The sequence below is a fragment of the Capsicum annuum genome, chromosome 7, assembly GCF_002878395.1.
Source record: "Capsicum annuum cultivar UCD-10X-F1 chromosome 7, UCD10Xv1.1, whole genome shotgun sequence".
Taxonomy (NCBI): Eukaryota; Viridiplantae; Streptophyta; class Magnoliopsida; order Solanales; family Solanaceae; genus Capsicum; species Capsicum annuum.
The window spans coordinates 221,791,800-221,810,637 of record NC_061117.1 but is presented as its reverse complement, the minus strand read 5'-3'; the positions used below and the strand labels follow the sequence as shown (position 1 = coordinate 221,810,637).

The 18,838-nt window shown below is 34.2% G+C and overlaps 1 protein-coding gene across 1 annotated transcript; it reads right to left on the bottom strand.

Moving 5' to 3' along the window:
- Nucleotides 1-3,441: 3,441 nt before the first annotated feature.
- On the bottom strand, nucleotides 3,442-14,326 carry LOC107878697 (uncharacterized protein YnbB). Its single transcript, XM_016725784.2, has 14 exons — nucleotides 13,976-14,326; nucleotides 8,512-8,625; nucleotides 7,357-7,467; nucleotides 7,212-7,274; nucleotides 6,962-7,075; nucleotides 6,737-6,886; nucleotides 6,373-6,450; nucleotides 6,076-6,297; nucleotides 5,894-5,980; nucleotides 5,474-5,593; nucleotides 4,816-4,908; nucleotides 4,440-4,650; nucleotides 4,124-4,230; nucleotides 3,442-3,740 (listed from the first exon to the last, which is right to left on the bottom strand). Exons 1-12 carry the CDS (start codon nucleotides 14,195-14,197, stop codon nucleotides 4,591-4,593), a joined length of 1,434 nt encoding a protein of 477 aa, XP_016581270.1. The 5' UTR covers nucleotides 14,198-14,326; the 3' UTR covers nucleotides 3,442-3,740; nucleotides 4,124-4,230; nucleotides 4,440-4,590.
- Between the last annotated feature and the right edge of the window lie 4,512 nt (nucleotides 14,327-18,838).

Below are 18,838 nucleotides of genomic sequence, written 5' to 3'. Positions count from 1 at the left end.
AATTAATTTAAATTAAATATTTTAAATATGTAAATTATATTTAAATTAATTAATTATTTAAGTAATTTTTTTTAAATTAGGTAAGAATTTTAAATTTGATAAATTAATTATTTTAAAATTTATTTAAATTAATAGTTAACAATTTTAAATTAATAATTTTTTACTAATTTAAATTAATTAATTAAATTAATTTTAATATTTAATTAATTTTAATGTAATAATTTTTATTATTTTTTATTTTTTATTTTAAAAATGATTATTCAAATTTTTCAAAATTTAAAAGCATAATTATTCAAATTTTTCTACAATTTATAAATTTTTTTTATTTAATTAAGTTAATTTAAATATTTAATTTGTTATGTAGCATTTTAAAAATGACTTGAAATTTAATGTAATACTTTTTCTATTTTTTTAAATTTTCTTTAATTTTGTTTTAAAATGACATGGCAGATGACGTAGCACGCGTGACAGATAACATGACACACGTGACAGCTGACATGGGAGAGTGTATTACACTCTTCAAAAAAGTATTTAAAATATAACTTTTTCGATGACAAATATATCAGTAGAACTGTTCGTACAGGATTCAATTGAGCATTTTGCCTTGAAAATATGAGTTCAGAATGGAAAATTTTACGTATAGAATTATTCAATGTGAACCTGAACGTTAATTTTTATTCATTAAAATAAAATCTGAATTTCTTTGTAAAAGATCTAATAATTATAAGTGCTTGGTTGGTGTAAAGCTAGAATTGTACGTGTGGATTTGGAAGTTCAGAAGTGTTATGGGTCCACCCTTAATCGATTTTGCATTTCTATTGGCTGTGACAGGAGCCAGTGGGGCCCAGTATCTAGAAGAACGCTTAACACGCGGCCAAACCACGTGCCCACCGATTTAGTCACACGCAAAGGGTTGGTTTTGAATACTCCCTCCGTCTCATTTTATCCGTTCTAAATTTTTTAATCTATATTTCATTTTACTTGTCCTTTTTTATTCATCAAGACAAGATAATTTTTTTCTTCATATTTTACTCTTTGCATCAATTACTTTTTCTTTAAATTAAAATGTAAATATCATTTAATAGGAGTATTATGATAAACTAGCCATGTTATTTATTATTTTTCTTAATAGCCGTGTCATTCCAATTTGGGACGAGTAAAATAAGACGGAGGGAGTAGTATTTTTCTATTTTGAGCCTCGAGTAATGACTCTCTTTGATTGGAAGCGTTTTATCCTCATAGTGTGACGGATTGTTGATGCGATTCATATTAGTATGAGCGGCTTAAGTAAATCTGCGGTCTAAGGTCAAAATCGAATGAAGACCTTACGTTAATAAGAAAAATTAATTATTTTTATGAATTCTATTTTTAAAATTATATAGTGCTAATAAATTTCTTCTTATAATTATTTTTTAATTAATAATATAGTCAATGCATTAATTTCTTGAGACATAGCACTCTCAACTAAATATATCAAGCTCATTCTAAATTTATTTTATATAAAAAGTTTATTTTTTCTACAAATAGTATTTAATAATTTTTTAAAAATTTATAATCTATTACTATTATTTCGAAAGTATAGACCCGCTCCTGTAGAAGTAGTCAAACTTCAATGTACAGACATCAAATAAAAAATTAAGAAAATAAAATATACTTTCAAAAGAATTTGGTTTTGCTATTTGTGGTGAAATCTAAACTGGAAACTCTAAGAAACATAAAGATTTTTCCGTCGACTCGGACAAATGCTCTAGACAATTTTATATAATTAGGGTGTGTTTGGTATGATGAAAAATATTTTTCATGAAAAATATTTTCTTGGAAAATTTTCTTTTGAAAAATAAGTTGATTTTCTACTTATTTTCTCATGTTTGGTTAGTGAGTGAAAAATATTTTATGGTGTTTGATTGGTGAGTAGAAAATATTTTTTCAGAAATATATTTTCTATTGATTGGTGAGTGAAAAAAATATTTTTTAGAAAATACTATTAACTGTTAACTAATATATCACTGCCTGAACTAATTTAAGCAAAACAAATAATATCAATATCAAATATTAAGATATTATAAGTAACTAAGCAATTACTAATTAACAAATATAGGAGACACTTTTCAATATTTTATCAGTACAAACGCAAGATATTACAATCAATAGAAATATAATTGTACGACGAGCTTATGCAACCTTGTGAAACAAGCTACAATGATGACAAAATGAAATATGCAATTAGCAAAAGTAACATAGGTAAGTTTTCCTCTATGCACATACAAATAACAATACATTCAACGAACATTGAAAACAAGAAAAAATTCGGACTTTAATATTTTTTTTATTTCAAGCAGTGAAAAATTAGAGCAAAATACAGTGAAAAATATTTTTGAGCAATGTGAATTTGAGTGTTATTGAGGTGGGGGAAGAGGGGTGGAGTTGAGGGCATAAAAGTCACATCTGTCATTTTCTGGAAAATGACTTCCCTTGACCTATAAGGAAAGTAATTTTCCCTCAAATAAAGAAAAATAAGTCATTTTGAAAAACATTTTCCCAATATTTTAGTACAACCAAACAAGGAATAATAGGAAAACATTTTCCATCATACCAAACACACCCTTAATGCAATTTATTTTCTGGTTAATTTCTGTCAATTTTTGGCATTAACGATGGTGAAAGATTGGGTTATGGGAGTATCTCCACGTATTTAACATCACTAAAAATATCTACATTTAATGTGTGGTGTTATCAGTACATGCTTAGCAATCAATAGTCATTGGTCAATGCCCAGTGCCCATAATGGCGCAAGGATGCATGTCCTATACAACACCATATCAACATTTAATAAACTGAAGAAATAATATCATACGATAGTGACAAACTGAACCTAGTGATAAATACAAAACACAGAAGGTTCATCCACACTCCTTCGCCCGAACAACAGTGACAGACCCAGAACTTATGAACCGTGGGGGTTCAAGAGGTTTAAACACACATATTGTCGCCTAAAGCTTTAAAGTTTCGTCGGAAAACCAAAGCACCTAACTAGCTTCTTGATTTCCTGAGTGTTTTTTTAAATCTTATACCAATATTTAGTACATTTTTTATATAATTATATCTAGTATACGAATTTAACGAGTGTCGAATCACCACAAAATTGAACCTCGGTCACCGATTTAACAATTCTAAATTGACCTGCAGATCTTGGTTATACTTGGTCAACAAAACCAAATCATATGACTAAGCTTTGGACAAAGTAGTGTATCCCTAGGCATTAGTTAGACAATATTAGGACTCTGCTAGTGCTACTAAACAAAATAAAAGCTTTCACAATAACTCAATGCAAGAAAAGACATTGGTAAGGATATAGATATGGTTCAACTCCTTAGCAAAGACAAAACACTAGGTGCCATTTGCTTAAATTTGGTAGACGTAGTTACTTTGCACTTATGAAGATGGAAGTAACCATATAATCAATAATAATCGAGTGCACAACCAGAAAATTAGCCGCCATTCAAAAGCATCACATATGGTGCATAAATTACAACACAATACGCTAAACGTGAACAAGTTAGACAATACAATTGAGCACACTCTAGATCCTAGTCTGAGTTCACCCTATTTAATCAAATTGAGCATATTGATGAGATAATTTTTTTTTTACATCAATGTGCGATTAACCGGATACTATGAACTTGACGCATCAATGGAGGATCTGTTTCCAAACGTCCATTTGAATGTTTCATGCTACCAACCTAATCGGAGGAAATTGGATCAGAAGATTTCAAGTACCAACCACGTGAAAAGCACATTGAGCTGAGCATAATGAACAGATTAATCAAATAGAATAAGTATGATAAACAACACCAATGTTCCTATTCTGCTAACTGCTAAAAGCATTTCTTATTTTTCTTTTGGGGTAACCCATAAGCATAATCATTTCAAGTAGTTGAGAGCACCTAGGATAATGATGAAGCATGTTTTAACAAGAAATCTTCTTGTTCAGGCATCTTCAGAACATTCTGACCATATTTTCTGATGCACATTGAAAGAGGGGATCTGGTTCATGTTCCCTCTTTGAAAAACATGATACTAATGTTTTCTGTTTACTTTAATAGCGAGACCAAAAAATCCTTACCACGGGATTTCTTGTTCTAATATTCACGTCCAAGCAACCCTCTTCACCTCCTTTGCGTTCTTGTATATGATAATATGGTGTGGACCATCCGATATGATTCTCACGGCCTGATGAGTGACAGAAATAAGTGATGAAAATGCTTTCAATCAAATAATGTTTAGTCCGACTACCATTAAAAGCAATCTTTTAAAAAGAAAATTATTGTCAAGGGATACCAAAGCTCATACTAGAAATCTTTGCAGACATAACATAACCACAGTTCTTTGAAAGATCCACAGCTTTGGTAGTGCAAATCAGAGGAAAATTGCTATCTTACCTGTAAAAGGTAGAAAAACTACTCTACAAAATTTGTGCAGTCGATGAGAATATCACTTTTGACCACAATTTACGTTGATGAGACTGAGGAACTTGGTGAAAATGAGATGCTTTGTGGAGGGTATTCACCAAATGTATAATCTTTCCAAGTTTCATAGAGATTTCAAAACCTCCCCCAGAACTAGTCCCCACTGAGTCCAATGAGTGCCACCCTGCAATTGGTAATTCAAGTGTGATAAAATTAAATCTCTTCCAAATTCATTGAAAAAACAAACAAACATATACCTCTTCCCACATGATCAGTTAAATAAACAAACATACAACTAATTACTCCTATAGCAAACTAACTAATGGTGGAAGAAATTGCAGAGTATTACCTGACAGAAAACAGAGAAAGGCTCTCTTAGTGGCCCATCACATGAGAGCTCACTAGTGCTTCCATCAATGAAGGTTCCATCAGCAAAAATGACCTAATCCATGAATAACGTTCCAAAAATAGGCTGAGGTAAGTTGCTCAAGATAATAAACTGTAGTAAAACGATATTAAGTTGTGCTTCATATATCAATTATACTACTACAAGAATTCAATGCTAAGCATAGGGAGGAAAAGAAAAAGGACAAAACAAGCCGGTAAATAAGGTACAAGGTACAAAATAAAATTGCAGACATCAACCTAGACCAACATTAAATATCCAAGATCGAACAGTCAGGACAGAAATAAGCTTGCTTCAGATTCAACACCACAGCTCCCTGATCTTCTACGATTCCAACGAATCCAAGCAGACAAGAGAAGACATTAAAGAAATGTTACCTACTATAAAAAGAGCAGATTTGCTCATACTAGATTCCTATCACAACTAATTCAATGTAAGGTTTTGCACATGATAGTTACATGGTTCCTATGTCATAGCATTAGCAATTTATCATCTTCAATAATTTTATCTCCAAAACATTGTTAACACAATGTTAACAAGAAAATAGAAAAAAATTCCTTAAAGTGCAGCAAATCTCTTAGTCTCAACGAACTGGTCATACCTCAGATGCATAGCCAGCAGATGCACCTGCAACAGGCCTGATAAAAGAACTGACAGGAGAACTTCTCTGAACAGCCTCGCAAAAGGAAAGTAGACGCTCCCGGCTTCCAAGTTCTACAGCCTGAGAAGAATAATAAAACTTAAGTTTCCAGTTGCACGTTTAAGCGTGAAATCCAGCAATGACTGCTTTAAAATATGGGCACACATCTGAAAGCACCATTATGTACTTGATATAGGCATATACTTTATAGAAGAAAAATGAAGATTGTTACAATGCTCATTGAATGAGGAATTGCGATTAAATGGTGGGTGGTACACTGACACTCTACTTTCATTTTGGCAAACAGAGGGGCATTCGTCAACAGTTAACAATACAAGGACTGGTATATGCCATGACTAATGCAAGATGTGACGAACAAACCTGCACTGTGTCATGACGCTTGACCCGACAAAGTGGCTGCACTTTATATCCTTTAGCTGCCATGACTTCAGCTATCAGGAAGCTTCCCTTGCAACAGGAGTCAGAAAAGATGCATATAACCAGGGGGGGTAGAAGTAACAAAAGATTATTACAACATGGGAACTTGAGCAGAAATGAGATACCTTTATTGCTTCACCAACCATTTGAGGTGAAAGGAATAAACCCTGAAATAAAGTTCTCATTATATCACCAGGGGTAGAGCCACAATCAACTCCAAGTCCTGGAGCCGAGAGGCGGGCAGCTGCTGCTTCCACCCATCTTTTCTTTCCTGCGACATATCCACCACATGGTGCAATTGTTCCACCCGGATTTTTTATTAAACTGCCCGCAATTAGGTCAGCGCCCTGCTCAGCCAAAAAATCAACTTTTGATATTTCAACAGGCAATAGAACTTTAATGACAAGAATAACTTTACATACCACCATAGGAGGTTCGATGTCGTCAACAAATTCACCATAGCAGTTATCCACCATGACCAGGCAACCTGAGTTCTGCATCTGCATCAAAGAAAAGAGTTTGAAGGCAGAACTATCTTTACTAATAGCAAATGTAAAGACATATCCAAACACTGATAAGTGAAAAAGAATTTTTTTTATCCGTGTTACAAACACAAACTATCAAGGACCAGGATGACATCAATTAGATAGACATGGCATCTTATGCCTGAGAAAGGGTATACTTCAAATAACTTGTTTCTTTGGGACCATTTCAGTATCCAAATATTTGAGAGATTGTTTTAGGAAATAACTACTATCATCAATGACGTGGTTTCGAGAGGTTTACCTTGATTATATTGATTGCCTCACCTATCTCAGTTACACTCAAACTGCGACGCCAGGAATAACCACATGATCTCTGTATGAGTGCGCACTTAGTGTGAGGTCTTAAAGAGGTTTTGAGTGCATCCCAATCGAGCCCACCATCCTCTGCAAGCTGCGATACGTCCAGATAAATTTGGCTATTCTCACATTCTGAAAAGCTAATATCTAAAATGCAGATGAAACTTACTGGGACTTCCCGATATTCTACACCAAAGTCTTTTAAGGAACCCAATCCACCAGAGTCCCTTTTGCCAATAACTTCCTCCAGAGTATCATAAGGTGCACCAGCCACCGCTAACAGCTGAAGCAAGTTGATTCAAGTCAATTTCATTTTAAAAAAAAACTTGACAAATATTTGAAACATAAATGGGTACTCTGGACTATAATAATTCATGAAACAGAATATTGTGATGGTAACTAGTGCAGAATAACTGTACCTCATCCCCTGGTCTTAAGAAAGCGAATAAGGCACAAGTGATTGCATGAGTACCTGAGAAGAACTGAAGGTGAAGTGGGAAAGTATATTAAGAAAGTATATCCGCTTTCATGGAAATATAAAGTTAACCCAAAAAAGAAGAAAACCTGTGCTCGAACAATTGCAGACTCAGCACCAACAATTTCTGCAAAAGCCTGGTCTAAGGCTTCACGCCCACCAGCTTCTTCATGACCATAGCCAGTGCTACCACCAAAGTGCTGATGCAGATAAAATTTACACTTTTTAGTACTAACAAAGTAGAGTGCCTACTAGTTGCCACTATGACACTTAGACCATGTAAATGTCATTCCAGTAGTCGGGTCCATTCTGGTTACCCGTGTTCAGCAAAAATATTGTGTTCCACTGAACACTTATAGATGAAATCCCAAACGAATTCAAATTCTGAATAAGTTGGGCAGTGTTAACGATACAATGTAACATATAATACTGTTCCAGCACACTTAAATGTAGGATGGAGGAGTGTCAAAGACGGTCCCTATTTGTTTCGCTCATAGACCTAAGGGACAGTACAAACAAATTGTTGATAGGTTTGAATCCCATATATCCATGACTCAACTCCCTCCGCCCTGCATCCCCCAAAAGAAAGGAAATTGTGTGCTATACTGCTGGTACATACATTATGCTTTCCTCACAGAACAGAAGGTACATTGTAAATTAAGGTAACAAGTACGTTCTATTTGTTACATTCAGTCTCACCGCATCACAGACGACAACAATTATTGGACGTTAGCAATTGAACATCACAGAAATGGTAATAAACTATAGTTCTTATCTTTTCTTATTTTTTATAAAAAGTAAATAATAAAATGCTAGTCGAAGCACTCACCAGAAAAACCTTTTGATTAGTTTTGTACTGATAAGATATTATTCACAGCATGCAGCAGAAGAAAAAGAATCATTTTCATGGTAACTAACAAACAAGTAGGTTCCTCATGACTCGTTTGTTTCCTTTTAGAAATTGTCAATATCATCAAATTCAGGACTTGTTTATTTCCACCTGACCCTAGAGAGTATATCCCAAGGTAAAGGTAGAGTAAGGTCCTAAACCATCAGTACTCCAGGCCTAAGCTCCAAACAGTCATATGCCAAGTCGGTGTAGTTCACAAGAACCGTAGAATAAACAGAAAGTCTTGCAATGAAATTGATATATTTGAGATCCAATTGCTTCAAAGATCAAAAATTCACATGTAAATGATATCTCCAGGCTACAATTTAACAAATTTTAGTGAATGAAGACTTACATGAGATCCAACCTTGACCCTTTGGAAAGCTCTCAGAACTCTCGCAGTATTGCGTGCCACTAAATTGTCAACTTCTCTGAACTCTTTTGACAAGGAATCAACTGCCTTGTTAACCTACACATTGAAGATCAATAAAAGGCAATCATGTTGCATTTATTTCTCAATGAAATAGACTTATCTCAAGCCCACAACATCAACACCCAGAAAACCAGGATTTTAAGTCAATGAGAGGTGAGGTACTATATCCACTACAACTTTGTGGTAGTAAGTGCGAACAAAGAATAAACATATACTCTCTCCGGCCCAACTTATGTGGAACTTTGGCTTATTAAAATTCAATTTGACTAATCTTCAAAGCTAAATTGGATTAGATTAACTCAATATTTTAAAATTGAATTTAGATATTCAATAATTATACAAAAGAAGTATAAGTTGCAATTCTACTCATGTTGATATGATTAAAAAATACAACAACAGACCTAGTGTATTCCCACAAAGTGGGGTCGTGGGAGGATAAAATGTACGCAGTCCATACCGCTACCTCAGAGGAAGTAGAGAGGTTGTTTCCGATAGACCCCCTGCTCAAGATAGAGAATATAGTATACCAAGGTTGTAGATATGATTAAAAAAAATACATTTTAAAATATTGGTCTAAATTTACGTAGTTTAAATCCCAAAAAGCGAAAAGTGCAACGTAAATTGGGTATTGTCCAATACATCTTCCACTACGTCACTGTCCACCGGTGGCAGAACCATGATTTTTATTAAAGAGTTCAAAATATAAAGAGGTAAGGTAAACACATGAAGAAATCAAGGGGATTCAACATCTACTACATATACACAAAAAATAATTTCAAAATTATATATATATAATGCAATTTTTCGACGAAGCGCTACTTGGCTGCACCCTTGTTGTCCACTTGATTCACACTTCACCAGTAATCTAAGGTATTTTAGGGGTCATTTGGTGGCTAGTTTGGAGGTGAGTTACGCGGGCATTAAATTCTGCATAAGTAATACCACGTTTGGTAGCTAGTAGCAGGTAAATTATTCATGTATAAAATTAAAACAGTATTCGGTTTGCAATTTAGCCTAATACATGTATAAGTTATGATGGAATCTATGCATTACTTTATGTAGGATAGAAAGTGGACTAAGTAATACTTTCTCCGTTTTAAAAAGAATGACCTACTTTCCTTTTTAGTCTGTTTCAAAATGATTGATCCCTTTCTTTTTTTAACAATACTTAAATTTCAACTTTACACGTGGCATGCTTAAGACCACAAAATTGAAGGACATTTTGGTACATTTGTCACAACTTTAATTTAGGACCACAAAAATTAAAAGTTTTTTTTTACTTTCTTAAACTTCGTGCCAAGTCAAACTAGGTCATTCTTTTTGAAACAGAGGGAGTACATGAATAACTAATCTCAACATAAACTAAAAACTAATACCTGGATAATTAATATATAAATTACCCCATAACTAATTTCTACATTACCAATACCTGCATAACCTTAACCAACAGCCAAACGACCTCTAAATATATAAATTGTTGGTAGATATACTTAAAAACATAAAGAGTAAGCATAATACAAGAACAAACACCCAAAATTAGCCTCAAGTGCCAAGTAAACACTCCAACTTAGTGCAAATATAAACACGTTAACTTTGTCCCAACAGACAACTAAACACACCAACTCGTCCTCACTATATTTGGTGGACACCTGATGCTGGTCCCAACTAGAATTTGACCACACCATATCTGGTGGACACTCGATGCTGGTCTCAACCGGTAAGTAAACACTACAACTCATCCTCACTATATATCTAGTGGACAATTGATGTTGGTCTCAACTAGCAACTAGCAACTAAACACTACAACTCGTCCTCACTATATCTAGTGGACACCAGATGCTGGTCTCAACAGATAACTAAACACTCCAACTCGTACTCGCTATATCTGGTGGATACCTGATGCTGGTCTTAATCGGTAACTGAACAGTACAACTCGTCCTCACTATATCTGGTGGACACCCAATGCTGGTCTAACCGGTAACTAAACACTCCAACCCGTCCTCGCAATATCCGGTGGACACCCGATGCTGGTCTCATCTGGTAACTAAACACTCCAACTCGTCCTTACTATATCTGGTGGACACTCGATGCTGGTCTCAACTGATAACTAAACACTCCAACTCGTCCTCACTATATATGGTGAACACTCGATGTAGGTCTCAACTGGTAACTAAACATTCCAACTCGTCCTACTATGCCTGGTGGACGCCCGATGCTAGTCTCAACTAGCAACTAAACACTCCAACTCGTCCGCTCTATATCTGGTGGACACTCGATGCTGGTCTCAACTAGCAACTAAACACTCCAACTCGTCCTCACTATAACTGGTGCAAACACGATGCTGGTCTCAACTGGTAACTAAATACTCCAACTTATCCTCACAATATCTGGTGGACATGGATATGGAGGACACCCGATCCTGGTATCCTGGTCTCAACTGGTAACTGAATACTACAACTCGTCCTCACTATATCTGGTGGACACCCGATGCTGGTCTCAACCGGTTACTAAACACTCCAACTCGTCCTCGCTATATCTGGTGGACACCCGATCAGTGTTTAGAGATGCGACCGCATCATCGCATTATGCACTGATGCGATGCGGGCTCCCAGCGAGTCGCATCTTTGATGCGGTTCAATCTGAGAATTGCGGGTGCATCAAGCCTTGTTGCGTGATGCGATCGCATTATGGATTTTTTTATTTTTGGGCAATTTTTAAATTAAAAAAAGGGTTGGAAGTGAATTTTTTTAATGGGCAATTTTTAAATTAAAAGAAAAAACTCTAAAGCGCCACAATGACTTGGTGTTCATAAAGTACAATAGAACTTTGAGGCGTTGTTACAACGTTCGCAGTGGATTTGATCCAATTAGCTTGGACAACATTGATGATGCCAATCGAATGGCTAACTAGAATTGAGAATGTTGAAAATGAATTAGTTTTTGATGGAGATAGAACCTTGAGGCGTCGTTACAACGTTCGCAATGGATTTGATCCAATTAGCTTGGACAACATTGATGATGCCGATGAATGGCTAACTGGAATTGAGAATGTTGAAGACGAATCAGTTTTTGATGGAGATACTAATTTCACTTGGGGTGTTGTTGCTGAGGCAAGTGAAGTTGATGAGCGTCGTTATGGTTTAAGGGGTAGTACTTCAAGCTCATATGATAAGGGAAAATAATTTGCTACTTCAACAGGAGATGAGGAAGATGAGGAAGTTGAAGATGATGAGCATTATGTTGATACTCAAGGGATAGAAAAATTGGACAATCTTAATGAACGAGAAGATCTTTAGATTGAACCATTATTAATTTAGATTTGATTTTTTTGGGGGGGTTTGTTTTGCTTTGTTGAACTGATTTGTTGGTATTTCATTAGAACTTTTGCTTAAATATATTATCTTTATTGTTGATTATATAGTTGTTGTGATCTTTTCAGTTACAACTTACTATTTAAATGCTCTATAGGTATTTTTTAACTAAATTGCGCTTCACTTCAATGATGCGGTCGCATTGCATCACGCATCGCATAATGCATGATGCAGAGCCTTGTCGCTTTTTTCGGCATCACGCTTCCCTGAACACTGCACCCGATGCTGGTCTCAACCGGTTACTAAACACTCCAACTCGTCCTCGCTATATCTGATGGACAACATCGACACCCGATGCTGGTCTCATCTGGTAACTAAATACTATAACTCGTCCTCGCTATATTTGATGGACAGCATCGACACCCGATGCTGGTCTCATCTGGTCTCATCTGATAACTAAATACTATAACTCGTCGTCACTATATCTGGTGGACACTCGATGCTGGTCTCAACTGATAACTAAATACTCCAACTCATCCTCACTATATCTGGCGGACACTTAATGCTGGTCTCAACTGGTAACTAAACATTCCAACTCGTCCTACTATGTCTGGTGGACACCCGATGCTGGTCTCAACTAGTAACTGAAGAATCCAACTCGTCCTTATTATTGCTGGACACTCAATGCTGGTATGAACTAGCAACTAAACACTCCAATGGTGGACGCTCGATGCTAGCAACTAAACACTATATCTAGTGGAAACCCGATGCTTGTCTCAACTAGTAACTAAACACTCCAACTTGTCCTCACAATATCTGGTGGACACGGATATAGTGGACACTCGATGTTGGTCTCAACTAGTAACTAAACACTCCAACTCATCCTCACTATATATGGTGGACACCCGATGCTGGTCTCAACAGGTAACTAAACACTTCAACTCGTGCTCGCTATATCTGGTGGACACCCGATGCTGGTCTCATCTGGTAACTAAATACTACAACTAATCCTCACAATATCTGGTGAACAGTCAATGCTGGTCTCAACTGATAACTAAACACTCCAACGTGTCCTCACTATATCTGGCGGACACTCGATGCTGGTCTCAACTGGTAACCAAACATTCCAACTCGTCCTACAATGTCTGGTGGACACCCGATGTTGGTCTCAACTAGTAACTGAACACTGCAACTCGTCCTCACTATATCACTATATCATTATATCTAGTGGACACTCGATGTTGGTCTCAACTAGCAACTAAACACTCCAACTCGTCCTCACTATATCTGGTGGAAACCCAATACTGGTCTCAACCGGTAACTAAACACTCCAACTTGTCCTCACTATATCTGGTGGACACTCGATGCTGGTCTCAACTGATAACTAAACACTCCAACTTGTCCTCACTATATCTGGCGGACACTCGATGCTGGTCTCAACTGGTAACCAAACATTCCAACTCGTCCACCCGATGTTCGTCTCAACTAGTAACCTATATCACTATATCTAGTGGACACTCGATGCTGGTCTCAACTAGCAACTAAACACTCCAACTCGTCTTCACTATATCTGGTGGAAACCCGATGCTGGTCTCAACCGGTAACTAAACACTCCAACTTGTCCTCACTATATCTGGTGGACACTCATGTTGGTCTCAACTAGTAACTAAACACTCCAACTCGTCCTCACTATATCTGGTGGACACCCCATGCTAGTCTCAACTATTAACTAAACACTCGAACTCATCCTCACTATGTCTGGTGGACATCCGATGTTAAACACCTCAACTTAGTTCCAATTATAACTAAACACTCCAACTCATCCTCACCATATCTAATAGAGACCCGATGCTGGTCTAAACAGATAATTACGCTCCAACTCGCCCTCACTATGAACCCGACACTGACGTGACACATAAATTTTGAAAGTATCTAGATGATCATTTCGTAAGTTGTAGTCTTCACCTGACGAGTTAATATGCATAGACGTGCACTCTCAATTTCGGAATGCTTACTACTAGCTGAGGCCAAGTATAAAGCAATACTACATAGGAGCATTTCGGTATTCAATTCTACCTCGGGGATAAACGGGGAATCGGAAGGATGAACTGAAACTCGAGAGCTCGAATACACTGGAACTATAGAGGAAGTTATTCTCAGAGTACGCGTAGGACAAGCAGGAGTGGCGCAGGATAAGACCGCCATTTTCGCGGAGCTTAAACACACTGGAAGTTTAGCGGAAGTCATTCTCATAGTATGCGTAGGGTAAGCAGAAGTGGCGCAGGATAATACCACCATTTTGGCAGAGCTCGAACACTGGAACTTTAGCGGAAGTTACTAATATAGTGTGCGTAGGATAAGCAGAGCTGGCGTAGGATAAGACCGCCCTTTCGCAGAGCAGGGAGGGAAAATGGATGTGGAGAATGGTAGAATGGAAACTAATCCATACAGGCTTATTGGGCTTATCCAAATTGGACTGGTCTTATTGGGCTGACTAATAAGATAGGATTAGGTAGAAATGACACAATATAGCCACAATTAGAACCCCTATTTAAAAAAGGGAAAATAACATAAATAGTCAAACATAAGGGGACTATTATACCTTACATAAACCCACCTAACTTTAAATTAATTATAAAACACCACAGTTTTGAAAAAACACGTGTGTATCCTAGGCATGAATATCTCAGATATATACACGCAACTTGACCTATTTTATGGTAGGGTGTACCTGAGATCCATGCGTCACACGTGTATCTTAGGTAAAGATACTCGCGACTTGTCATGTGTGTGTATCTTAAGTAAAGAGATATGCAACTTGAAAAGTGTATCTCGAATATACACGACTCAGATACACACGCCTCAGAGCACTCCGCTGATATATCTTGTAATTATTGAAACTTAGATGATCCCTTGTAATTAGGGGTCAAACCTTCGGGTCTTTTGTTGTTTGCCCATTTAAAAATACAAGAAAATACACGGAAAAAAACATTATACATACTATATCAACTTTGTATAACAGTATACGATAGTGCATAAAAAGTATTTATACACATACATCAACTAAACAACGTAACAAACTCAAAATATGAATTATGTGATGTAAACATATTCTCCCAATAGAACGTAATTTTCTCTTAAAACATATTCAATTTTGTTAATTTATTGTTCCTTAAAATGCAACTAATAGATATGCATGATGCTATGTGATGTGTGTTTTCACTTAACCTAGAGGCAAAGTGAAGATTTCAACTAAGGGAGGTCAATATTGGGAAAAAACCTAGTCGATGAGGATTCAATACCTACTATAGATACATAAAAATAATTTTAATCATGTATAAATATTATATTTTCCAATTAAAGGGCGGTTGGATGAACCTCCTATCAAAGGACCGGCTCCGCCACTAAGTGTTAACCTATTGATTGAGTGAGTTGTCCGATTATACGAATAGTATTAAAAAATCAAGATTAACATTTATGAAGGTATAAAAAATCAAGAGGAACAAAGTTCATCTTAAAGAGATGTGGCAAAAGTAAAATAGATCTTCTTTTTCAATGAATGAAATAAGCTTATGAAAAAAAAAAAAATATATGCCCCAATATCATCAATTGGAGGTCATTGAGGTAAGCACTTTTGATAAATAAAGCTGTTTACGTTAATTCGATTTTACTATAAATTTTATTGTTCAAGTAACAAATCTTTTATCGTCAAATGAATTGCATAAGACTAGTTAATTCAATAAGATGAAAAAAGGTATATTAGGAATAAGCACATTCAATTCATATTACAATTTGATGATCAAGTTACTAGAATGCATGAAATGCATATTGGTCATGTGGAAGTATAATTATATTTGATAAATTAAAAGATATTTCAATATGTTTGTGTGTTTCAGTGGTGATTTGTGTTGTTCAAATAACAAAATTTGCAATATCAGATGAGTTAAACGTGCATGATAATTGATATGTGCTCATAAGTGTCTAATTAATTTGTTTTTAACAAAAATTGGTTTTATTTTAATAACAAAGTTCCAATGTTAAATAATCTAGCTGATGATTCATGTTATTTTAAACTAAGTAGAACTATATTGATAATTTGAAAAAGAAAAAATAATTATTCAGTAACACTTTTCTTGCGTTTAAAGATTAGTGTGATAATGACAATGATCAGAAAAGACGTAACCTTAATAAGTTTACTAGTTTAAAATTTTTATTTTGAATTCTTGTAACTTAATCTATCAATAAATTATGACTGGTAAGAAATTAATTATTATAACTTACAAACAATTGATTTTTTAAAATCGTGATTATATAAATATCTGAGAGTTGACGATTGACTATATAAATAGACCGTGTAGGTGCAATAATTCATTTGTGTGCTTATTCGCAAAAGCTAAATCCTGACTTTCTCATAAGGACTTGAAGTTTTCTGAGTTATCGAAATTTAGGTGTACTCCTTGTTAACAATTTAGATATGCTTTGTATTGATTCGATACCATATCATATGTTCATTTAAAAAAAGGCTATTTGAACAACTTTATTAGGTCTCACCGAGTATACAAGTTCTTGTTATTGTTACTTTCTATTACTGTTTATGCACATAAATAGGTGTATCTTCTTCAATAAATTATTGTGCATTCATAAAATTATATGGTGATTGTCTTTTAATTAATGTTTAATTTAGAAATTTAAATATAAATTAATAGATATATCGATTTAGTTCATATTTTTAAAAAATAATTTTTTTCCTTTTAATTTTCTGGACATTTTATAGCTAGATTCTCAATTGACGTGTTTGCACTAGATTTTTCTTATTTATAAAGTCCCAAATATATTTACCGATGAAGAATTAGATGATTTCAAGGGTGTTCTACGTAAAAATCAAGTTTTGTGGAGATTTGGTGTGGTGTCACTAGCGACACATATGGTGATACAAGTGGAAAACTTCAAATTGTTTGTCATTCTTTATTTTCCATTATTATTTTCTTAATAATTCGTTTTAGTTTTATTTTTTCCATCAAGTTAGCAAGTAGGTTAAATAAAAGAAGGTAGATTTGACGAATTGATAAACTAATTTTTTCCTTCAAAGAATTCAATCCTCCATTATTTTGTGTTGACTTGATAGTCACGTCATCACAAAAGAAGCACGCAATACAATAAACATGAGTTTAGCGGGATAATAGAACTCTTATAAAATTTAAATATATCATAGTAATTTTGAATATAGTTTAAAGGTACTTGTACCTTATCTCAATAATTTATTCAAAACTTAATAAACTACAATTTCAAATTTTGAAATCCGTAAACTCAAAATATTGCATCTGCCTCTATTGAACCACTAATTGTTGAAGTTTGCTATTTTTTTTTGTTGTTGAATGATGAATTGCTTGTTTGGCATACAGTGAAGCTATCACCAATTGAATTTGTTAAGCATAACGGGGAAATATGGCAATACAAAGTTGAAGGAATAAAATTTGGGTGAATAATAAGGAAGGGTAGTAGTTTTTCTAAGAAAAGGTAATATTCATTATTCATAATTTTTGAGTATTAATATATTTTGATTTATTGGAACAAGTGACTAGTCTTATTTATTCATTTTATGTGGAAAAAAAAAAATTATAGCGTGTTTGATCAAATATTCAAAATGTGACAATTTTGAAAAGTATATTTTTTTATTAGAAGTGTTTTCCCAAAATTTCTTTCTAAAAATTAGAGCGACAATTTATGGTTGGACAAGTTTTCAAAAAGTGTTTCTAATGTAGAATCGTTGTTCTTTTCAGCTTCTAAGAACAACTTTTGCTACTACATAAAAACATATTTTTATATAAAAATGACCGAACACATTGGTTCTCTAAAATAAGCACTTTTTAAAAGCACAAAAATTAATTTTCCAGTAGAATAGCTAAAAAGTCATCTGTGTTAGGTCCGAAAATCAATAACACGCCTAAATTTTATGGTGTTCATATTACCCTTCTAAATTCATTTTTCTATATTTTTGTGTCGACTTGGCAAAGTCCGCACAAATACAAAAAAAAAAAAAATACGAGTCTGGAAGAATAATAGAACTCCCATAAAATTTAGACGTGTCACTAAAGCTTAGATATATTTTGAAAGTACTTGTACACTATCTCAATTAGTAATAACTAGATAATACTACTTCAAAAACTAAATATGTTTGTTAAAAAACAACAATCAATAAATAAAATAATACATGTATTTTATGAGCGAATATCATTCATTTATAAAATATGCTTGTAGCTTGTAATAGGTGTAGATTAATGTGTTTTCCAACCATACAATAATTTTTCTCATTTCTTGAATGATTTGTACAATTATGACCATCATGCACTGAATAATTTGTAGAATAAAGTTTGCATATTGAAGATTTCATTATTAAATCATTAAAGGTTTTCTCTAAAAATGCCTAATTTAATTACTTTTTGATGAAAATTTTATAATATTTTGATAACGAAGTTTTAATGTTAAATAAATTTAACGTGCAATATATGTGCTTATATACTGGTCAAATTAGTATATGAGCGAGGATGGATTGAGACTTACAAGTTAGTGGTTCATGTTATTTTAAAATAAATTGAACCATATTGATCATTTGAAAAGAAAAAAATTAATTACTTAATAACACATTTATTACGTTTACAGATTATTATGATGACATTGGTCAACTTTATTGGTAAACTTAACCTTTTATTTTAATAGTTTAAATTTTTAGTTTAAATTCATGTAACTTAATCTTTGAATGAATTATGATAGGTAAGAAATTAATCATTTTATAATAAGAGATCTTTTAAAATCGTGATTACATAAATATCACAGTTGACGATTGACTATATAAATAAACCTTGTAGGAACAACAATTCATTTGTGTGCTCATTTACAAAGGTTAAACCCTAAGTTTCTTATATAGACTTGACGTTTTCG

Bases quoted from the DNA above. Each gene is read 5' to 3' on its own strand.
- LOC107878697 (XM_016725784.2), bottom strand. From the start codon at position 14,197: ATGGTGGTATTATCCTGCGCCACTTCTGCTTACCCTACGCATACTATG. The intron at 7,468-8,511 runs GTAAGTCTTCAT...TATCTGCATCAG, and splicing joins GGGTCAAGGTTGGATCTCAT to CACTTTGGTGGTAGCACTGG. The intron at 4,909-5,473 runs GTATGACCAGTT...TTCATGGATTAG, and splicing joins CTGCTGGCTATGCATCTGAG to GTCATTTTTGCTGATGGAAC.